The sequence below is a fragment of the Juglans microcarpa x Juglans regia genome, chromosome 4D (assembly GCF_004785595.1).
Source record: "Juglans microcarpa x Juglans regia isolate MS1-56 chromosome 4D, Jm3101_v1.0, whole genome shotgun sequence".
In the NCBI taxonomy this organism is placed as follows: Eukaryota; Viridiplantae; Streptophyta; class Magnoliopsida; order Fagales; family Juglandaceae; genus Juglans; species Juglans microcarpa x Juglans regia.
This window is the reverse complement of record NC_054600.1, coordinates 1,930,602-1,954,340: the sequence shown is the minus strand read 5'-3', so window position 1 is coordinate 1,954,340 and position 23,739 is coordinate 1,930,602. Positions and strand designations below refer to the sequence as shown.

The window sequence follows — 23,739 nt, the reverse complement described above, 5'->3', positions numbered from 1 at the left end:
CAATTTTTTAATTTTATTTATTCATTCTCCGAAATTCTAATACAATACTTATTTAAAAAAATATTTTTACTCAATTTTTTCTTTTTCCTTTCCCAAAACTCAATAAAGATGTTCATTCAAACCATTTCACTATTGTTTACATATATACTAAGATATTTTAAATATCCAAACAGCCCTGAGTACTTAAAGTCTCAGAATTTTTTGAATAGTAGTGAAATAGTTAGAGTTAAGATGTTTTATTGAGTTTTGAAAAATAAAAAAAAAATTGAATAAAAATATTATAAAGTTAAGAAATTGTTTGAATATAATTATTTGAATATTATTTTTATTTTGAAATTTGAAAAATTAATATTATTTTTTATGTTTTATATGAGAGTTTAAAAAAGTTATAATAATTAATTAGGTAATAAATGATTAAATGAGAAAATTGTAAATTTAAAATTAAAAAGTATTTTATGTTTAAAAAAAATATTTGAAAATGTCTCAAAATATCTAAAAATATTTTAAAATAATTGTATTGTCAAACCCTCAAACACGGTCGATATTGAAAAGAACAGATAATTTTTAAAAAAATTCACAAGGACACCACAGGTGGCCCGAGCAAAGGCCTCATTGTGATGGGCCAGTTGCATCTATGACTAGGCCCCACCCAGCCCCTAAGAATAGATCCACCAAGGCCATCTCTAAGGTAGCCCGACCTAGTCCCCAAAGGATGGGTGGCTATGTTAAAGCCACCGACAATCACGTGGTGGCTCGAGCAGAGCCATCTCATGGTGCTTGAGATCTGAGCTATCACAGGGTACGTTTAAATGTTGAGTTGAATTAAAATAATAAAATATTATTAAAATATTATTTTTTAATATTATTATTATTTTAAAATTTAAAAAAATTAAATTATTTATTATATTTTGTGTTAAAATTTAAAAAAATTATAATAATAAATTGAGATGATTTTAAATTTCAAACCGGTCATATATAATTATATATATATATATATATATTGATTTGTTGATTTTTTTTGTTTGAAAAATAGTAAGAGATGGAAAAGGGTAGCTGACGTTATAGCATTATCTTTGCCTTAGAAACTGGGAGATGACTGCATATTGTAGGGTTATTGCTGACGTCAAAATTTTTTAACAAGTTCTATTTATTGCATAATGCCTCAACAACTGCTAACTCAGTTATGTTGAGTATTTTTCATTTAATAAATTTAGTTATTTATGCTCATCATTACAACTTTTTCAAACTCCTACATAAAATATAAGAAACAATTCAACATTTTTAAATCTCAAAACAAAAATAATATTAAAAAATTATATTATAACAATATTTTATTCAACTTTCAACAAAACATATCACTCATCTCATCTGAACTGCATAACCAAACAAAGCCTTAGAAGATCTTCTACCTTATTTTATACCGTCTTGAGTTTTGGTTGCATACTTCTTCAATCTCCTCAGATGTAACACTGATGTCTAGCATAGTCACAAAATATTGTTTTCAATTAATACATCTCAGTGGAAAAGTTAATATTAGAAAGCAATGACTCAATCCACAATGTGTTCAGCCACCAACAGAACAGACTGATCCTGATTGGAAAGTCCACATATGTTTCACAATGTATTATTCAACATTCTCATTATTCATGCTTAATGCCTCTCAATCACAATACATAATGAAAATGTGGAAAAAGGTGGAGGAAGAAATCATTGACTATCCTCAATGTTTCACAGCTATATTTTTTCAATGTATATGGGTAATTTTTGTCACCTACTTTCAGAATATTACACAGACTGGACAACAAAATACTACACTACTCATACTTCCAATGGCTAACCTATAGCTTCCGCCAAAAAGAATGGTGATCAATGAAGAAAAAGAAAGAGAACGATGAGAAAGATTGAATTGTATACTTGTCCCGATGAAAACCGAGCACCCTCCTGCTCATCAGGGTCTTGAAAATCGAACTCTGCTTTTTAGTTCCCTCGATCATTGTGTCAACTGCAGTTTGTGCTCCAAAAGCCTCATTCCAGAGGAAACAATTCACAATTTTGATCACTGCTGAGAGCTCCAAAAAAGCATCCAAACCTTTTTTTTTGGTATGATTCCTTATATCATCAGCTACCATGAATTTGAGGCAACTTAGGAGGATCTGTACTTATTAGATTTGCCCACAAGTTTGCAAGAGTTAGAAAGTAGTGCTCCCCATTCCAAACCACCAGTTTCAAACCTGGTTCAGTCAATTTCAGAGAAAGTTAGAAGAGGCCAGGCTCCCCCATACTCTAGCCAGAATGGGGAAAAGAAAGATATAATGAAATTCAAAACTAAGATATGGATTAAGATGATCAGGATTTTAATAAGACAGCACTCGCTGTTTTATATATCATTCTGGGGTGCCTATGATAAATTTGAACTACAAAAAGAAGCTGAAATTAGGAAATTCTTTCAGATATTATTAATAAGTACTGAGATCCAAATTTCCTACTTGTTGAATCTTAGTTGTTCAAATTTTCATTGTTCTCATCAAGCTGTGTAGAGGAAAATGGTTATTTGATTGGCCTGTGTTAACTTATTAGCCCGCGAGAGCTATAAAGTCAATACTACATACCTGGCACTGTTCCTGCAGTTAAGGCTGATAACCTACAAATAGGTTGTCCTGAGAATACATGATTTTGAAGTGCAACTGCATCAATATCATGAATAAACTTGATAGATTCCAGTAGTGCCTTTATTGTTCCTTCATGCTGAAAATCAATACGATCAGAAATGCTCTTGAGAGCATCTTCAAGTCCTGAACTTGCCCATATACTATAGCACTCGCTTAGAAGGCCATACAAGCCAGTGGCAATGCCAGAAGTTGAAAATATCCATGGCTTATAAACCTTGGTTGAGGCTCCAAGAACTTCGACGACTCTGTAAATTTCTCCAAGGGCAAGGATGCATCGCTTCCCTGTATTTTCATAAAAAAAAAAAAAACAACTGATTTAATTAAGGACAAGACAAAGTAGCTTTTTTGAAAAGGATGAGAAAACATAAAATAAATATACTATCATCATTATCAATGATGGTACCTAACAGTCAACCAATACCTTCAGGTTCAGATAGTATTTGACTTCGTACATTCTTTTGCAACGACTGCTTCCAAATTGAGGCCCCATGTTTCAGTTCATGAGCACAGACAGATAGTATACTAGACCATGTCGAAACATAATATTGTTGCTCCTCCATTGTTCCCAACTTCAGAATCGCTAGTGTTGATTCCACATCATTAAGGAGTTCAATAGCCGATTTCAAATCCTTTTCTGCCTATTAAAAAGAAATGAACACTGATAGGTTACAAGCCAAGCCAACACACCAATAAGCAGAGTATTATAAACAATTCAAAATAAGAAAAAAAAAATCTTGCCTTCTGAGTTTTAAAACATAGTATTCCTTAAATTGTGTGTTGACGAAAGCAAAAAGAAAGAGAGCTTCAAAACAGCTCGATAAGATCCATAGTTGTTTAAAAATCTAACTTTTAAGTTCGTCACACATTTCCTTAAGGTCATACTGGAAATTGAATTCCAACAAAGTTATATGAAATACCTACTTGAGCAATTAAGAACCAAGCACTGGGTTATTTTCTTCTGAAATGAAAGAAACAATCAGAGGGGAGGAGGGAAAGAATGGCAGCCAACGAGGTAAGAAAACTTATTCGAGCAGGAAAATAAACAGTCCTGAACACTAGTATTTAATATTAGTTCCCATGACAACATTTCCTTTCAATGGAAGACCATTTGTGGAGTAAGGCTTCTTCAAGAACAGCTTTCTTTATCTGGAAGGTTGCATTGGGGAAGATTCATCCTGGATAATTTGAAGAAGAGACATATTATAGTGGCAGAATGGTTTTGTATGTGCGATCAGAGTGGGGAATCAATGTATCATCTCATACTTCATTGCAAGGTAGCTAGATCCTTGTGGCAAGTGGTGCTTAGTCTATTTGAGCTACTCTGGGTGATGGATCTGTTAGGATCTTGAAAAGGGCGGTTTGAGAGTCATCATAGCAAGACCTTGTAAGAAAATGATCCCAATTTGGCATGCATAGGCGTTGCTCTTGTATATGTCCCATATACTTGGGCTTTTGCCTATACTTTTGATAAATAAAATCTAGGAAGAACTCAAGGCTTTACTTTTAAATTCACTCTACCATTGGATGGCAGCCACCCATGTCTTATTCACTTTAGTTTCCAAGAATTCTTCGTCTTTTTTCTTACTTAACAAAAGAATATCAGCAGATATAGCACTGCATGAACAGCACAGGGTGATAGGTTACAATGGAGGTGCAGGGGCAGCAAGAAGTTCTCAGTCAAGACATATTATAAAATATTGGCATCACAAGGTAATGTATCTTTCCAGTGGAAAAGCATTAGGAGGTCTTGCGTACCTTCCAAAGTGGCTTTTTTTGTGTGGACTGCTGCCCTTGGGAATATTCTAACCATGGATAACTTAAGGAAGAGGGGCCTCATTGTGATGGATTGGTGTTATTTGTGCAAAAAAATGGAGAATCAGTGGACCATCTATTATTGCATTGTGAGGGGATGAGAGAGCTGTGGAATGGGATATTTAGTAGAGTGGATGTTGCTTGGGTTATGCCGGCAAAGGTGGCTGACCTGCTTGCTTGCTGGAAGGGTCTACAAGGTTGTTCCCAGGTAGCAGCAGCATAGAAGATGATCCCGTTGTGCATTATGTGGTATACTTGGAATGGAAAGCAATGCATGGTGCTTTGAAGATAGGGAGCGAACAATAGCGGAGCTTCAGAATTTTTTTCTACATACTTTACTCCTATGGTTTTCAGCCATTGTCCTTAATGGAGATAGTGTACATTATTTCTTATCCCTAATTTAGCGTTTTTAGAATGTATTTGGGCGTTTTCTTTTGTAGACTCCATGTGTACATGGGCTATGCCTATTTTCATTCATATCAATGAAACAAACTTCTTACTTATCAAAAGAAGATATAGCACTGCATAAACATATCTTTACTTGGCTGGAAAAAGAAGCCACAGCTTATATATCACCAGCAGCAGATCAATCATGGTTTCAATCTTAGAGTTAAGAAAATCCCACATGTACTTACCATAATACTAACAAATTTATGCAGTTCACAAGTTTCTGATGTTATTTATGTCAACTCATATTGTATATCGAAAGAGAATAAAACTAACAGGTAACTTTCAAATATTGAAGCTTTCAGCTGTAGTATCGATGTTTTCTAGTTCTTCATAAAAAATCAATACGAAAGATGCATACCAATGTCAATCTTCTTGACATCTGATATTCTGATTCAAGCACTTGGAACTTGGGTTCCAGCAAAATGTCAAGAAATTCATTGAAGTGAATCGCTCTTGCTGATAGATCCTCTGACCAGACTTCTTTCGAGATCAGATTATCCTTGTGCAGTTCATTATAGAATTTCTACGACAGAAAGCAACAGTAAATGACAACAAAGTTCAGAACCATATAGAAATTTAGCTCAATGGATTTATAATGATAATTTTAAAGCACAAATTAAATAATTTTAGAAAACCAAGTTCAAAATAAGGAGAAAAATATTCAATAGTCTTGCATTACTGACTATGTGTGAGAGAGAGAGCTTTTTTTTTTTAATACGTAATAAGAGAGTGAGAGCTATAAGAAAGAAAGTTAATGAGATGACAACAATATTCACTCATAAATCTGCTTGTATGAGTGATTAAGGAGAGAGAACCCAACCTCTAGGAGTCATAATCATATTAAATGAGTTTCTTATGCATTCAAGATAAAAAGCCAAGTTACTTAATAAGCTTCCACGCAAGTTTATTTAGCTTTTTTGTAGTGCATACTCTTTTTTTTTTTTTTTTTTTTCTTTTTACTTAGACAAAAAAGTAGTGCATACTCAAAACATAAGCTAAAGAGACATTTTGAATATATTTTTCTATAAGTAAGGCAGGTTATAAATATATTTTTTTTATAAGGCTTACAAATGTATATGACCAAGTACAGTCACCAACCTGGATTTCCTCATCAAGAGATTTCGCTTTTGCCTCTTCGCCAGAAAGAACAGCAGTTCTTTGATCTTTCTACAATTTGCATTTTCACAATATTAAAGTGATAAACAATTTTTTTTTTTAAAAAAAAAAAATCTTAATAGGTTTACCAACCTTCAGATTGTCAAGATGAAATACTGCAACTGAGCTCAGTTCATCCTTTAATGTGTTATAGAAATCCACATAATCATTTAGCTCTAACGTGGTAGAAAGTGGTTTCTGTGAATCTCCAAGATCAATATCAGAAGTTCTATCTTCAGTTCTGGTTCCAGATGCGGCAGTCTTAAAATCCCAGGAACCATCATCAAAATCATCAGCACTGGTGATTAAATCAGATTCGAATAGTGTTGTGCTGGAATGCATCCCATGGTCACTTGCTATTGGTGTATGATTAACAGAAGCATTCTCCTCAGCTTGACTGTATAAACTTGATATTAGATCATTGATAGATACATTAGAACTAGGAATTTTAATGCCATCTCTCAGGTTGGAAGTGGGTGTGACAGTAGAAACATCTTGAAGGATTGAGGGTTCCTCCGAACCTAGTTCTCTATCACTGAAAATATTTATGGGCAAGGGTTCCCTGTGATTCTCAGACCTTATGCCATTCCTCTGGCAAGAATAAGATAAAAGATGGTCACAGAACTAGAAGAAAAGGTGTTTGATAATGAAAGCGTAAAGCATTACCAATACTACTAAAATTTCAAAAGACGAACAAATTTTGTAAGAAAGAATCATATATCAGCAAAGAGAACAGATCAACATCGAGGCAGCATATATATGCTTAAAAATCAACATCATCTTAATTGTGTTGCAGTGACATATATGCTAAGGATTGCCTTGGTAGACCGGCATCATCCAAACCAACAAGAAACATCAATATCATTTTAAACCAACCCCCCCGAGCTTCGACCATTGTTTCTGCACACAACATTTTGAACTGAAGGAAACTTAATCTATAGATTTCAATAAAATAAGCCTATAGCCTGAATATACTACCTGGATTTCGCCACTTAAACCAGGTGCTTCTACACCAGCAGGAGAATAATCAACAACCTTGGACTTTTCCTACAACAACCAAACTAAATTTTTAGCATCCACATTCTCTGCTTACATAACAAGGTAAAAAATTAGAATCAAATCAAAATGATACATAACCTCACGCTTCGAAACAGTTTCTGAGAATGCATCCTTGAATTCCCCAAAGTTCTCACCAGATTCATCATTCCCAGCAAATGGAGAGGAGTTAAAACCATTCTGTTTGCTTTTAGAATAAGATCCAGAGATCATGTCATCTTGATCCAAAGAAGTCCGATTGAAATCAAATCCAAATTCCCATCCCGCAGATTTGGGAGAAATTCCATCTGATGCTACCAATGAATCTTCAGGATTGCTCACACAATCGAGATTAGAAGTAAGTGCTTCTATACCAGCAGGAGAAATATCAGCAACCTTTGGCTCTTCCTGCAAACAAAAGCAAGCATGAGCACATTCTTCCAAAGATTCAACATTGTGTATGGCAAAAAGAATTCAAATCAAACTCACTTACTGATTTGTGTTTCAATCCAGATTCTGAAAATGCATCATTAAATTCACAAAAGTTCTCATTGGCACCAACATTCTCATCAACCAAAGAGGATACCAATTCATTCGGCTCACTTTTAGAGTATGACTCCAAGATTATACCGTTCATAGAGCTTGGGTTGAGATTAAATCCAGAGGCCCCTTTACTGGAATTTTGAGAGATCCCATCTGATACAGCAAAAAAATCTACAGGACCAACGACACCATCACCATCAAATGTTTGCGCTTCTCCACCAGTGAGAGATGTATCAGCAACCTTTGGCTTTTCCTACAGCCAGACTTAAAGTTTGACGATGCACATTCTTTGAAATCTCAACATTATCAGTAAAATGAAGAAACCAAATCAAACTGACTCACCAACTTATACTTTGATCCAGTTTCTGGAAATGCATCCTGAAATTCCCAAAAATTCTCAACAGAATCAACTTTTTTATTAGGTTCCGATGAAGTCATCCCACTTGCAGTATCATTGACCTTGCTTTGGGACAATAAACCCGTGATAAAACCATCTTGTTTAGTCAAATGGCTTGAGTTAAAATCAAACCCAAAACCCCATTCACCACTGCTGTTGGAAGTTCCATTTGAAACCACAAACAAATCACCAGGATCATGTACACCATTGCTAAACCCAAATGTTCTGGCTCCCTCCGCACTTTCCTGTACTTTCGGTTCAACCTTTACACAAGAAAATCTTTGAGTTAGAGTAAATGCAATCCCCATCAAGCGCATATGTTTCTACATGTCCAACGGCATGATAGAACAAACTATAGCAAGTCCGCAATAAACATTACTGCCAATTTAAGTAGCTTAAAGAAAGCTCATTGCTTTAAATTCCCAAGGAAAATTCGTTCGTATGATACACACTATCGACGTACAAATACCCATAAATTAAACAATACCCGCCCGGATTAATTGTAATAAGAATCAGAATTTCAATTTCGAGAATGTAAACTATTTGGGGGCTAAGGAAACAAAAACCTCTACTCAATTGTGGCTAGTTTAAAATTCTAAATCAACAACATAGCTTCCCAAATGCCGTGTTTACATGTCAATTCACTACTTTTAACTCTTTGCAGAGTTTTTAATAGTTTAATTACTTGGAGACCAAACAAAGAAACTATAAAAGTTTAAGAAATGCTCCTTCACCTTAGAATCTCCATTTCCGATCTGAGCTTCTGGCTCCGCAACCTTGAATTCCCACCCATCATCATCATTGTCATCATCAAGTCCATCATTCCCGTCCGCCAAATCCGAACCCAACCCATTAGAATTTGAGTCCAACCGGTTTATACTTAAATTCGACCCATTCGTACTAAAATCCGATTCATTTGAGTTCAAACTCGACCCTTTCTGGGTCTTGATTTGCTGATTCTGACTATACAGATTTGTAATCAAATCATTAACGCTGGAATTGGATCCTTCTCTCCCAGAATCGCTTTTTTTGTTGTTAACGATAACGCTCGCACCGAATCCCCTCTCCTCTGTCAATTCCTCTTCAAATTCCCCAAATATTGACAACGGCAGAACTCCCGTTGGCTTCACCCACTGGGCCGTCCCCGGCTCGATCCGATCCGGTTCACGGGGATCGGTTTTAGAGAAGCTATTGTTGTTGGGAGGGTATATGGGATGGGTGGCACCACTGGGAAGCTCGTGTTTGGGGGTAGTGATGAATTCGCCCCATGAAAAGGGGGATGGTGATGAAGAAGTGGAAGCATTTGTGCCTTTGACTATGGTCGAAGCAAAATGGGCGGCGGGGTTCGGGAAAGATGCAAAATGAAAGTCCCCGAAGCTCTCGTCGTCGTCGTCGTCCGCCATAGCTGAGGCCGCCTCTATCTCTCTCCGTCAGTTTTGGGGTTTTGGTGCGAAACGGTGCGCATATGGTCCATGTTAGAAGAGCGCGATGGATGGATTCCGACGCGGACGGGAGTCGGGACCCAACCCAGCTGTAGGAGCAACACCCGTATTTTTTTTTAATTTATTTTAATTTTATATTTGACACTTATCATCTCACACACCACATATTATATTTATTTTTATTTTTTCTAATGTTTTTATTTTTTTTATTCCTGCTAAATTAATTAAATTTTTCTACTAATCATCGATATATCACATACTTACTAAGAAAAAATAAAAAAATAAAAAATCATGTGTGGTGTATGATATAGAAATGATGAGTAGTCTAGATGCAAAATTTTAGTTAGGACTATATGATTAAGTTGATAAGTTTGGATATGACTAAGTGAATAAGGTGATATAGTTTATCTTATATTTGGTTTTGTAATTTGGATGAATGTAAAACACTTTGATCACTTTATCTATGACTATTTTGATTTTATCTAGAGGTTGTAAGGAAGTGTTTTAAATAAGTCAAAAATATAGAAGTCAAGTTCCAAGAGATAGATATTATTCAAATATGAGTTTGAATGTGAAACTGTCAATACTGAGAAGATAAGCATCAAGTGCTAGCAAAATCCGTCAACAAAGTATTACCATGACCAAAGTTTTGAATATCGTACCGGTCAAAGCACTGGAACGAATATATTTCGATACCGATACAGTTTCGTGTACTGTTTCGGAATAGTCGATATATGAATAAATTATATTTCAAAATAATAATGTATATATGAATAAATTATATATAAATACATATATAAATTATAAATAGCTTAGTCTGAATTGATGGTAAAAAAATGAGCTTGTAGTTTAAAAAAATGAAAAAAAAAATTAAAAGCCGAAATATCGGTTGGTACGGGCTGAAATACAAGTCGGTACAAGTCAAAATATAGGCCGGTACGAAATATATATAATACCTGTACCGGATCAGTGGCCGATATAGCATATATTGATCGTACCGGCCGGTACGGTATGATATTTAAAATAGTGACTATGACTCAAACTCCTATCAGATTTGTTCATTCAGTAGATTTCTACTACGAGTCAAATTCCTATCAGCTTGTTTATTTAAAAGATCCTACTGGTTAGGATCTGTAAAGATTTCGGCCTTAGAGATTTTGGAGTGCATGCTTACTTCATGTTAAAGTTTGATTGATCGAGTTGAGTCATTGGAATTCCATGAGAGAAGTCAATAGTTTGAAGACTGTCAGAGGTTTCTGGCTGCTACTGTGGTTGTGGCAAACAAGTTGTTTGTCGAGTCAAATAAGAGAGTCAATTATTTGTAACTGATTTTCAAATAATAAAATTGACTTTTTTGGATTTGGCTTCCTCGTAGAATTTTACCTTTGATGAGTTCTTTAAAGGGCTTCCTTTCGTAACTAAGTTTAGTGTTACACATTTTATTTAGTTTATGTATTTAATTTTTTATCAAATTATTTTATTATTGATTACTAATCAATTTATTGAGTGATTTAATAAATCGTTGTATTACAATATAAGGATACATGGGTAATTTCAAGTAGAATTTTTGTTTTTTTTGGACGATGCTCGTTTGTTTTTTAAATAAACTTGAACTTATACATGATTTTTTTAGACAATTTGTTATTTAATTCTAAATATTTTTTTTTCAAAATATCATATATAAAATTTTCTATTCATCACAGTAAAAATTATATTTAAAAAATTATTATTTACAAGTCGGTGTGAAGAACATATTATTCCTGCTATTTACTGAAAAATATTTAATTTGTAAGAAAAAATTAGATTGATACATGTTTATACTAAGATTTATATTAATAGGGGTTTAATTGCCTTCTATCATATTATTAGAATTATGGTTTCCTTTTATAATATAAAAATAATAAATAAGTATAAGTATTATAGGTATTGAGCTAAGTTGAAAAGTAATGCTAGATACAATTATGATTATGCAAATGTTGTCATTTATTTTATAAAAGAGTGTAGTCCACTATCAAAACATTAAATTTTTCATATGAGTATTTTATTTATTCAACTTTTTTAAAATAAGTGTACAGTGCTTACGTATTTGATTATTGTAAATATCATTTCTATACATAACTTGGTGTCATGTGTTGGCCAGGTTGCTTTAGAGCCACGCACCCACCCACACCAGCATATATACAACATGATATGGATATCATGTAAGGCTATCATTTTAAAAAATTTAAATAGATGGCAAAATATAAATTTAATTAATTCATTTACATGTAAACAAGAATTAAAAGATAGAGTTGGCCAACACATAAGCCAATGTGATCGTTGTCACCTTGTTTATACAATGTAACGTAACCAACACATGATGCAGGCAAATTACAAAAAGACGTACACTTATTCACTCTACAGTTCCTGACAGGAGAACTCAATACGTACACTTATATTCACTCTACAGTTCAGTATACTTGGGCATGCATGCACGCAGCTTCAGCTCTCAGACAAACACGATATTGATGAGAAGCAAGCAGCTGAATAACGAAGCAATTACCATGCCGAGAAAACTTGGAGCCAAAGATATTGGAGCACCGGAAAAGCTTCCCGTCGACGTGTTAGTGCTCAAAATCACGACAATCCAGTCATCGTCGGAGCCAATCCCAGCATGAGTGAAGTTGGAGTCTTTAAGATATCTTCCATACTGAGAATTTCTGTAGTTGTTAAGCACAGTAGTCTCGTCTAATTTGGCGACACAAACAGGCAAAATGGCACCATCTGCAGTGGTGTTGACATTGATGTGACAGCGGCTCAGGAGCTTGTCGAAGTCTTTGAAAGTACTGTTCAGGCGACGGTTGTTGTCCGGAGTGTATCTGTAGGAATGGGCGTCAAGGCAAGGTTTGTCTTTTTTTAACTGGTCTGCGATTTTGTCAGCAAGGCAAGCTGCCTTGGCGTTCGGAATGAACACGGGGAGATATAGTACCGACTCCCTGTAGCTGTTGATGTCTTTGAAGAGCTGTTTTTCTTCTTTATCATCTGTAGGCCGTCCGATATTGTTAATTAATTATAAATAAAAACTGCAATTATGACTAGTTTCCCTAGCTACTAATATTCAAAACTCATAAAACTAAATAAGATCATTAAAATAAACTAGCTATGGCATGAATATCCTCAGTTACTAAATTTTAACGATTTATTACACAATGTGTTATAAAGATTGTATTGCTAAGATCAATAAATTATATTAAGACATAAGACATGATATACTGGAATTTTTTTTATAAACAAAAAAAAAAAAAAAAGTATTTGTGACGGATTATTTACGAAAAAAAAATACTATTTTAGACAGGAATTAGTCATTTTCGCAAGAAATAATTGACTAAAAATAACCAGTTTTCTTATAATAAAAATTAACTAAGTGCCATAAACTAACCACCGCAACCATCTGAATAAGAAAGAAACGGCATGCCATGAAGAATGAGCAAAATAATTATGGGGAGGCTAAGTTTGAGTAAGGCGGCCATGGCTTCAGCTGCAACAAGCTGCTGAGATATTTGAGCACCTTATAATGGTATTTGCGTACAGCTAGAAGATCGGAGTGAAAGAAAAAGATGAGCATTGGGTGTTTTTGTTAAGGTAAGTAGTGACCTTTGAATCTATGCTTTTTTTGGGGTTGGCTTGCTTGCCAAGGTGATCCTAGCTGTGGGATCGTTTTGTTTCTTGTGCAGTTTAAAAGTTACAACTTTCATGATCAAGGACTACTGAAATTCTTCTTCATTCTTTTTGAAATGGATGATCATATTGGACTGAGGAAAGACAATGTATATTACATATTTACAGTAAATTTTCGTTAAATTTAATGATGTTGTAGACAGAATGAAAGTTCGAGAGTACACTTTGATATAATTAATAATTTTAGAAGTATATTGTGAATTGAATAAAAGTTTAATAGGACAAAGTATAATTAGCCTTTAATCTATTATACATGATATTATTAAATGTTTGATGCGAGGATAAAATATAAATATAAATAATTACATTTTTTTTTCATTAGTTTAAATTTTTTAGATGAATAATGATTTTACGTGATATAAAAACGAAGATTTTGAATCTAGATTTTATGTGCAATAATACTCTATTTTATTTAATTAAATATTAAATATCGAACCATTTACATGACCTTCGAATCTCTGCTTTTTACGTGGGCTGCATGCCTTGCTTGCCAATTAGGTAATCCAAGCTGTAGCCGGATCTTTTGTTTCACGTGCTGTTCAAAAGTTAAGAGCATTCATGGTTAAGGATGATCAAACTAGGGCCGAGACACGTAACTGTAGGGGCCACGTAGGGACGGCCATATTGTCCAAAGGCCCCGTGCCAGTAGTACGTACATGCATGATACGAGGAGTGCTGTGGTTATAAAAGAATTATATAAAAAGAGTTTTATAAATTAACGTAATTTTATATAATTTGTTAGATTTATTTTAAGATAAAAATAATTTTATAATTTGATAAATCACATCAAATCATATCAATTCGTAAGATTATTTTTATATAATCACTTTATGATTAAAATATTTTTCTATTATTAAATATTTGAAGAGAAAAATCAAGTATAAAAAGAGAGACACAGGGTAGTTAAGTAAGATCTAATTTACTATCATATATATGTAAACTTGTTCGAGATAGTAACACGGCCTATTACATATCATAATTATATTTATTAATTTTTTTTACAAAAAAATTTGATTTTTAATAGTATTTCTCATATTTTTGCAACTGGCCGGGCATGTGTGCATTAATTCACTACAACAAGAAAGCCTTTCTGCAAGGAACCAATCAAGTCGTAAAAAGGACTTTTTTCATTGCAAGTGATTATTTGTAACGAACGTTACTCGTTGCCATGCTCTCGCAATTGCCACGTTGGCCGGTGAAGATATGGGTAACAGTTACAATTGGTGTTTTGCAACGGACTTTTTTCATTTTTGCAACGAATTTTGCCGTTGCAAATTTTCCTTTCTAAGGAATTCATGATTTTGTTGCAAACGAATTACAACAAAATGAATTCATTGCAAATCCCAATTAATTTGTTTATTGATAATTATATTTATTATAGATTTTTTCTTCTTATTTGTTTTTAAAAGAAAATTTGATTTTTATTAATATTTCTCATATTGTATATATATATATATATATATATATATATATATATATATATATATATATGGTGTTATGTGCACGAACCTAACCACGTGATTATATTTATGTTCTAATTTCTGAGAAATCTGAATTGGATCTTAACATTGATCTGATAATTAATTAGACGTATATTTAATTAGTAAAGATTTTTTTTAAAAGGAAGTAAAGATTAATTAATAAGAACTAATTAAGTAACTAAAATAGCATCCGATCTAAGGGCGATCTTGTTGCATAAATATTCGCTTTACCGAGGCTTTGTTACGAAATTAAAGAATATCGATCGATGCATTTAAAATTATTACGTACGTATAAGTTGATAACCATTCTTCTAAGTTTTATTGTACAAGTTTTACAAAGTACTACGTACTGATCATCAGTTGATCGCTAGATATATCATGCATCGATCATGTATATAATATTGGAACCAAATCCGGCACAATCTGGCCGCATTAATATTATGCCGTCTACAGTCGAGCTGGCTAGCGTTGATCTTGCACTCGTCCATGTATTTGGGGAGGTCGTCGTAGAGCTGAGTATTGGAGCTTGGCACGATGCTCATGCCGTTGGTGGAGCTGGTGCAAGGCTCATCCTCTAATTCATCTGCAATTTCGTTGGCAAGGCAGTCTGCTTTGCCATTTTTAAGACTGACTTACTGCTTGCGGCCTGAAACTGTTGATGCCCTCATGAAGAAGATTGTCTTCATATATTCTCTGTGCAGATAAAATGAAATATATATAGGAAGGTCTCAACTGATCATCATTAGAAGCCACTGAAATAAAGATAATATGTCTATGCTGCAGTGTAATATACATGCTAACAGTAAAGACTCGATCGCAATAAGTTTTCAGACTCATCAACCGATCGAGTATGAGTCGTCACTTCCTAAAGAAATGAATCGTAACTATTTAATACAAAAACACCATTATATATAACAAACTGATTATTCTACCACACAAATTACGATAAATACCTACAAATCAAGAAACTAAGAGAGGGAGATGAGGTAGAAATTAAGTACCATTACAGAGCACTGGTCGAGGAACCAAAACTAAGCCGGCATTGACAAGCACCAAGAGAGAGACGAAGTCTGAAAGAACCCATGGTCTGATCACTGCCAAAGACCTTTTGCGAGAGGATCTAAGAATGCTCTAAAGAAGGAAGAAATAATTAAGTGAACAGATAGAAGGACCTGTGTTAGTAGATCCATGGATATGATCCTTTTGAGGTTTTGAATTAATTGATTTCTAGCTGTGGATTGCCTTTTTGTTTTGAAAGAAGTTCGATGCAGGTGCCACTTCGTATGAAAAACATATATAATGGAAAACTGATATGCCAAATTGGCAGGTATAAATTGCTTGATCTTGCACGTGGCGGACATGCAAATATACGTGCTGACATACATGGATTTATGTCATGGGCTAACAGCTCGGCTAAAACAGTAGTCCCGTCCCCAAGTCGGGGATATTCCTGTGTATTTTTGGCATTTTGCCAAAGTATTCTGGCGGTGACAAAGTTAGTTTTCTAAGAAATATTATTCAAGAAATTGATAAGTTTCGGTGAGATGATCTTGAATATATATATATATATAACTGGAGTACTAGCTAGCTAGTAGCTTGGTACACCTGGCTGAATTCTGGACCTGCGCCATGAAAGATAATGACACGCCGAGTCCGGAATATCTCATATATAGTATTCCACCAGATCACCCTAGAAACTCCCCACCTTACTTCATCCAATGTATCTCCATTTCCACAGACGTCTCCGCAGTGCGCCAGACAGCTATAAAACTCGCATCAGTTTGAACTTAATTTCCCTATGCATATCCAAGGTCTCAATTGTTGTAAGCTCTCCCGCTTAGTATATGTTTCTAGGTCCTTAGCAACTCGATCTAGACCACGTCGTTATCCTCCCAAAACCCACCGGAAGAATCCTTTTCCGGCTAGGTTTCCAGCAACTCAGAGGCCCTTTAGAATGTTTGAAAGAATGGCTTCAGGTGGCCAGCACTTTCCACCACAAAGGCAGGAGACACAGCCTGGGAAAGAGCATGTCATGGAACCTACCCCTCAATTTGAAAGCCCAGACTATAAGCCATCCAATAAACTTCATGTATTTCTTTTTTTCTGATTCATATTAATATTACGAGCCTACATTAATGCAGGCACGAATAAAATTAACTAACGTGAAAGTTTTGCAGGGAATGGTGGCGTTAGTGACTGGTGGTGACTCGGGGATTGGACGGGCCGTGTGCCACTCCTTTGCTCTGGAGGGTGCAACCGTGGCCTTTACATTTGTGAAGGCTCATGAGGATAAGGATGCCCAGGACACATTCATGATGATAAAAAAGTCAAAGACGCCTGATGCAAAAGAACCAATGGCAATGGCGGCCGACTTAGGATATGATGAAAATTGCAGAATGGTGGTTGATGAAGTGGTGAATGCCTATGGCCGGATCGATATCTTAGTAAACAAAGCGGCTGAGCAGCACAAGACCACCTCAGTGGAGGAGATTGATGAGGAAAGGCTTGAGAGGGTGTTTAGGACCAACGTCTTCTCATACTTTTTCACAGTCAGGTAAAAACGAATTCATATATATGTGTGTGTGTGTGTTACTTACATTAAATATATGTCGTCAAAATTAACATGCAATTGATGTGGCCTTGATGATATAACTGATGGTGATAGGCATGCTCTGAAGCACATGAAAGCAGGGAGCTCCATAATCAACACGACATCTGTGACTGCATACAGGGGAAGTAAGAGACTGATCGATTATTCAGCAACAAAAGGTGCAATAGTGGCTTACACTAGAGCTCTGGCTCTCCATCTTGTACAGAGAGGAATACGTGTCAATGGGGTTGCCCCAGGACCCATCTGGACGCCATTAATACCGGCATCATTCAGCGAGGAAGAGTGCGCTAAGTTCGGGTCTGACGTGCCGATGGGAAGGGCAGGTCAGCCTGCTGAGGTTGCACCAGCATATGTGTTTCTTGCTTGCAACCATTGCTCCTCTTACATGACTGGCCAGGTTCTACACCCCAATGGTAAGTTTAATCATATTAATTTAGCTGCAACTTGTGCATTGGCTATTTATTTATTTTTGGTTAATTTCTCCTTTGGGCTGTATATGTTTTTAAAGGTGGGGCCGTAGTGAATGGCTGAGGGGTTGTAGGTGGAAACGTGCTTTCTGGGCAGCCTGGCGTGCATTGGCTATTTATTTATTTTTGGTTAATTTCTCCTTTGGGCTGTATATGTTTTTAAAGGTGGGGCCATAGTGAATGGCCGAGGGGTTGTAGGTGGAAACGTGCTTTCTGGGCAGCCTGGGCTCTTTTAGTATCTTTCGAGAATGGTAGCTTCTGTGTCGACATGCATATATGGTCTGGTTGTTGCATGGCTGAGGCTGTAAAACTTGTGTATCTGTTGGTCTTTGTTTAAAGTTTAAACATCTCAAGCTAGCTGTGAGTACTGTAACAACATGCTATCTATCTGTTTAATTTACGTGTTAATTAAGCTTAATATATAATTAGCACCTCTCATATAATTAATCTAAGCATGCATCAATTAATTATATGCATTTCGGTCATGAGCTTTCAGTACTAGACCAGACCAATTGGTGGATGATCAGAGGAATGGTACCATATAAATTAACATTGCACCACGGAATTGTAATTTTGTCACGGAATTGTAATTTCTTTTGTTTTTTTTTTCTCTGTTGGTGACTGTCTTTACTATTGATTTATTTACAGTAATTTTATTGAATTTATTCTTTCAAGAAATGAGGAATGAGGTCTCGTTCGGATTGAGTAATGATCTCAATTTATATCATATCATCTTTATAATTTTCTCAAATTTTTTACAAAATATAATAAATAATTTATTTTTTTTAAATTTTAAAATAATAATAATATTTTATTTAATTTATTTAAAACCATATCATCTTTATCTCTCTAAACAGGATCTAAATTATACGTTCATGATCAAGATTTGGAAGGTCTGTAGAGCGCGCGAGAAAACACAGAGATCGAGCAAGCTGGACCTGGGCTCGGAATTGATCTCATCTCTATCTCTAAGCAAATATTCCCCGTTCTCAAACTTATAATGATTATGATGTTAAAGAGAGCGATCGAGGTATATATAAAGGAAAATACTATTCCCACATAAGCTTTCTACCGAAAATTTCTACCCAATTGCATTTTATTTTTTAATTTCATTTTTTTTTTGCTTAATGATTAATAAAGTATTTTTAAATGAATTTGTGATTTTTTTTTTATATTTGTTAAAAATATTTGAAGTGTTTAAAAAATGATTGAAAAAAGCAAAAAAAGAATCCATATATAAAAGGTTTCCAGGTAATTTAAACATGGCAAATTAGAAACAAATTACCAGAAGGCAATTAGTCAGCTCCGCGATCCATTAAATCCCCTTTCCCATTTCATTTCTTATTGAATGAACAGATCGATAAACTATGATTACCAGAATGTATCCTAATTTTTCTAATTACCCTCCCTATTGTCTATTGAACGTGGACCGCAACTGCAACTAAGATGCATCTTCTCAATGATCGTCACTCGGCATTAAACTTACTTTGTGTATATAGCAATGAGTTTATTATCTTAATAGATAGCTATGAATCTAACATATCATATGAAATCACGTTAGTTTGTGAGTTCAGTTTTGTAGAATCTTTTTATATTTGTAGCACTTTTCATCTTAATAGAATTAAGATAAGAAAAATATTAAGGACATAAAAGGATTTCACAAACTGATGTGACACACTAGTAAGTTTTTTTTTTTTACTTCCCTCTAGCCCTCGTCCCCTCCCCCGTTTTCCTTTCCAAGAGTAGAGTAGTGATACAAAACTTGATGGTGAGGGACAACGATGTCGGTGAGAGGCAAGGAAGATAGTTGGGTTGCAGCAGCATTGGATTGGAGAGATGGGGTCTCGAGGGTTTGGAAAAGGTTGCAGGAAGGGAAGAGGAGGGGAGGGGTGCATGCATGGGAGGGGAAAAAAAAGACCAATGTGGCACACTAATATTGCATCTCATCAGTTTGTGGGATCCCTTTATATCTCTAATAGTTTTATTAAGATAATTAGTGTTTATAAAGAATGCCGTGTGCATGATCTACAGTGTAACCTCTTTGTGTTTAGGCCCCGTTTGGATTGAGAAACTATCTCATCTCATCATTATAATTTTCTCAAATTTTCATATAAAATACAATAAACAATTCAACTTTTTCAAATCTCAATTCAACATTTTCAAATCCTAATTCAACATTTTTAAATTCCAAAACAATAATAATATTAAAAAATAATATTCTAACAATATTTTATTCAACTTTTAACTTTTATCTAAAATCATCTCATCTCATCGCACTATTTAAACGGAGACTAAGATCCGATTTGAATTAAGAGATGAGTTGAGATCACTACTATTTATTACTATTCACAAATTTTAACTCACATATCTTATTACTATTCACATATCTCACTAAGTGTTAATGCTGACGTGTTGTCAAAATAACTTTGTTCTGTTTTATATTTTTATCAAATTTTGCTTTTGGTTGGTTAACCTAAGAAACAAAAAAGTGCCATGCTTATAACTGGCTGAATTCAAGAGCTGGGCAGTGGGTGGGCCTGTTTAGATGAGAGTCGATATTGGCTCGCCCCGAGTCGAGAACTTCAGAGCTCTTCCAAATAAGAAGAGTGACAGGACAGTGGATGATCCTGGAATTCCAGTCCCTATCTCCAACCAATTATGTCCGGTTCTAAAGACGTGTCCGCTGCATGCGACTCATCCGACACGTTGACGCCCCCTCTGGCCACGTACCCCCAGCTTGTCCACACTTCAAATACACCTATATTAATCCACCCCAATTTTAGCCACCGCCACCGCCCCCATGCACATCAAAATTAACCTCATCAATTTTTGTAAGCTAGACCTCAAAATCTCACTGATTAACGACTCCTTTACCGGAGACATTTCTGGGAACTACTAAGACGTAAACCACCCATTAGAGTGTTTGAAAGAATGGCTTCCGGTGGCCAGCAGTTTCCACCACAGAGGCAGGAGACACAGCCTGGGAAAGAGCATGTCATGGAACCTACCCCTCAGTTTTCAAGTCCAGACTACAAGCCTTCCAATAAACTTCATGTATACTTTCTGATTTCGTCTCAACTTCATGCACAGATTTCGCTTTTCCACAAAGTCTTTTATGCAGACATATGCGCAGGGCGGCAGGGGTCGTCTATGTCACTGTGTCCACTGACGTGTCTGTGACTCTGCGCGTGCGCACAACTAGATCTAGATAATGATAATTCTCACATGATTTGTTAGATATTTTCTTCATGGGCACCTCAAGTTAGAGGTCCTTGGAATCCTTGAAATGTTTGCTTTTCATTTGGCTAAGCAGTAATTAAGTAATGCAGGCACTAATAAAAAATAATTAACGTGGAAGTTTTGCAGGGGAAGGTGGCGCTGGTGACTGGTGGGGACTCGGGGATTGGGCGAGCGGTATGCTACTGCTTTGCACTGGAGGGTGCTACCGTGGCCTTTACATTTGTGAAGAATCAAGAGGACAAGGATGCTCAGGAAACACTCCACATGATCAAAAAGTCGAAGACCCATGATGCAAAAGAGCCAATCGCCATACCAGCCGATTTGGGATTTGATGAAAATTGCAGAATGGTGGTTGAAGAAGTGGTGAGTGCCTATGGCCGTATTGATATACTGGTTAACAACGCGGCTGAGCAGTACAAGGCTTGCTCGGTGGAGGAGATCAATGAGGGAAGGCTTCTCAGGGTGTTTAGAACCAATATTTTCTCTTGCTTCTTCACAGTAAGGTAAAAACGAACTGAAATTACACTTGCAAAATCTAACTTTTCTTCTTCACATCACAAGGATCCTGATAATAACTGATGATGATGATGATGATAGGCACGCTTTGAAGCACATGAAAGAAGGGAGCTCCATAATCAACACTACATCCGTGAATGCATACAAGGGACACAGCACACTGATCGACTACACCTCAACCAAAGGTGCAATAGTGGCTTACACGAGAGCTCTAGCACTTAATCTCACATCAAGAGGCATACGCGTCAATGGTGTCGCCCCCGGACCAATCTGGACACCATTGATACCGGCATCATTCAACGAAGAAGAGATTATTAAGTTCGGGTCTGAAGTCCCTATGGGAAGGGCCGGTCAGCCTGCTGAGGTTGCACCTTGCTTTGTCTTCCTTGCTTGCAACCATTGCTCCTCTTACATGACTGGCCAGGTTTTACACCCTAATGGTAAGTTTTAGTATATTAATTAAGCTGCAATTTCTGCAAATTGTAGGAGCTTTTGGCCGATATTGATGACCCATTTTTTTCTTTTGGCAATTGTTTTTTTTTGAAGGTGGGACTGTAGTGAATGCTTGAGGATCTGCGGGAGAATGTGTTTGGTGCTCTCTTTTTGTGTTCTTCCGAGTAAATTAGTTATGTATATGGAAGAAGGGGTGGTGAGAATGTTATGGATACTTTTTTATGCATATAGCTCAGCTTCTGCAGTGCCAAAAGAGTGGTATGGTGTCAAACGTGGTTTTCGTATGGTGTTTCAGCTAAACTGCATTAGTACTTGGTGGAAGTTTGTAACACAAGGAAACAGAGAAAACATAGTACTTAATGAACTTTTTCTTGTTATGAATGATAATAAATGCAAGTGCTCCTAAATTATACACTATTGGAATCTTATAATGTTTGCATAATCTTCTGTGTGTCGGGATTGATGCTTTATCGAATGAGGAGTTGACAATGACAAATCTGAGATCAAGAATGTTCAATGAATATTTCATTCGTACCCGTCTTTCGTTTTTTTTTTTTCTTTGTTTCTTGAACCTATAGTGAGTGAAGGCAGGTAAAATCTTGTATGCATGCATGAAATTTAAATTCTTCGACAATTAGGTGATTGTATGTTTCAACAATTTGGTGATTCTAGGAAGCAATATATTTTATAGAGGGGGCGAACATTACTGATTATGAATCTCAAGTGAGGTCGTAGATTGTGGCCAAGAAGTCCAAATAAGTTTGCTACTACTGTTGAGAAAAATAAACTTCACTAGTACTTTTTTTATTTGTTTAATTATATATTCCCTTCAGAGATACTGAAAAGTCTGAGCAGCTCATTATGGGGGAATTGTTGGGAGCTGGTCATGTTTTTTCAATGGTCAGGTCAGGTCAGGTGCTTCTCTCTTTTCCTCTGAGAAGATTCCAAAGGAAGGTAACCCTGTAACTTACTAGATTTAGACCAATTAGTTTGTGTGGTGGTGGTTTCATTTTCGCCATAACAAGGGTGACAAACTAGTTCCTTCACTGCCAAGTTTTTTTGGGAAATTTTCTGCTTGGGTTTTAATCAGATCTCCGGGAGATGTTTGTATAAAAGCCTTTCCTTTTAATGTAAATATACAGATTACACATCTCATCGCTGAGGAAACATGTGACCATGTTCTATGCGCAAGCGAATTCGCTCATCATGTGGAATAACTTCTCAGTGAGGGATTGAATTATCTGGAAGGGCAGTCATTGATCTAATAAGATACACTGGTTCCAGAAGGCAGGGGAGAGTTCACAGCTTGGACTGGTGGTTGGATCTTTGCCACCCATTATCACTTGGACTCTTTCGCTTGGGAGATGCTCTGCTAGAAAGGAGGTTGGCAGAGTATAATAGGTTTGCCTTTTGAAGGTAAATATCCGCTGGCTGAGACTTTTATCTCATATGTCTCAAACCTAAAAAGTTGGGAGCTGTTCTGATATAGCTATTTTCAGACAACTTGGTATTCCTTATATCCCTTACAGGCAGTTAAACTACTGTGCTCTTTGGTAGTTTAGACCTTTGGAAGGTCGGGTGAAGTTGAATTTGGATGAGTTTTCTTCGTAACCCAGCAACCTGTGGGGTTGGAGGGGTGATCCGAGATTAAGATTTTTATGCTAAGGAAGGTTCTAAAGGGATTTTTATGGAACAGATTCCTATCAGGATCAGGGGGTGCCTTTGGAGAGAGCTGGTCTTTCCTACTTGAG

General features: G+C 35.8%; 4 protein-coding genes and 1 long non-coding RNA gene across 6 annotated transcripts; 2 read left to right on the top strand and 3 right to left on the bottom strand.

Moving 5' to 3' along the window:
• Positions 1-1,591: 1,591 nt before the first annotated feature.
• On the bottom strand, positions 1,592-9,592 carry LOC121259671. The gene is made up of 11 exons (XM_041161349.1): positions 8,796-9,592; positions 8,007-8,324; positions 7,615-7,917; positions 7,224-7,529; positions 7,065-7,133; positions 6,180-6,677; positions 6,030-6,098; positions 5,290-5,454; positions 3,091-3,307; positions 2,610-2,951; positions 1,592-2,231 (listed from the first exon to the last, which is right to left on the bottom strand). Exons 1-11 carry the CDS (start codon positions 9,462-9,464, stop codon positions 2,119-2,121), a joined length of 3,069 nt encoding a protein of 1,022 aa, XP_041017283.1. The 5' UTR covers positions 9,465-9,592; the 3' UTR covers positions 1,592-2,118.
• Positions 9,593-11,967: 2,375 nt separating this feature from the next.
• Positions 11,968-13,111, bottom strand: LOC121259122 (uncharacterized GPI-anchored protein At5g19250-like). Its single transcript, XM_041160616.1, has 2 exons — positions 12,922-13,111; positions 11,968-12,524 (listed from the first exon to the last, which is right to left on the bottom strand). The coding sequence occupies exons 1-2, from the start codon at positions 13,010-13,012 to the stop codon at positions 11,992-11,994; spliced, it is 624 nt and encodes a 207-aa protein (XP_041016550.1). The 5' UTR covers positions 13,013-13,111; the 3' UTR covers positions 11,968-11,991.
• A 1,964-nt stretch (positions 13,112-15,075) lies between these two features.
• Positions 15,076-15,827, bottom strand: LOC121260586. Its single transcript, XR_005939744.1, has 2 exons — positions 15,703-15,827; positions 15,076-15,394 (listed from the first exon to the last, which is right to left on the bottom strand). It is a non-coding gene; the product is annotated as an uncharacterized LOC121260586 (long non-coding RNA).
• A 621-nt stretch (positions 15,828-16,448) lies between these two features.
• LOC121259087 (NADPH-dependent aldehyde reductase 1, chloroplastic-like) lies at positions 16,449-18,035 on the top strand. 2 transcript variants are annotated; one of them, XM_041160579.1, is made up of 4 exons: positions 16,449-16,790; positions 16,879-17,255; positions 17,367-17,725; positions 17,945-18,035. In XM_041160579.1, the coding sequence occupies exons 1-4, from the start codon at positions 16,500-16,502 to the stop codon at positions 18,013-18,015; spliced, it is 1,098 nt and encodes a 365-aa protein (XP_041016513.1). In that variant the 5' UTR covers positions 16,449-16,499; the 3' UTR covers positions 18,016-18,035. The 2 variants fall into 2 exon arrangements, with proteins under 2 accessions (XP_041016513.1, XP_041016514.1); XM_041160580.1 differs by lacking the exon at positions 17,945-18,035 and adding an exon at positions 17,821-17,881.
• Positions 18,036-20,575: 2,540 nt separating this feature from the next.
• On the top strand, positions 20,576-22,511 carry LOC121259088 (NADPH-dependent aldehyde reductase 1, chloroplastic-like). Its single transcript, XM_041160581.1, has 4 exons — positions 20,576-20,833; positions 21,146-21,522; positions 21,617-21,975; positions 22,082-22,511. Exons 1-4 carry the CDS (start codon positions 20,711-20,713, stop codon positions 22,102-22,104), a joined length of 882 nt encoding a protein of 293 aa, XP_041016515.1. The 5' UTR covers positions 20,576-20,710; the 3' UTR covers positions 22,105-22,511.
• Positions 22,512-23,739: the final 1,228 nt, after the last annotated feature.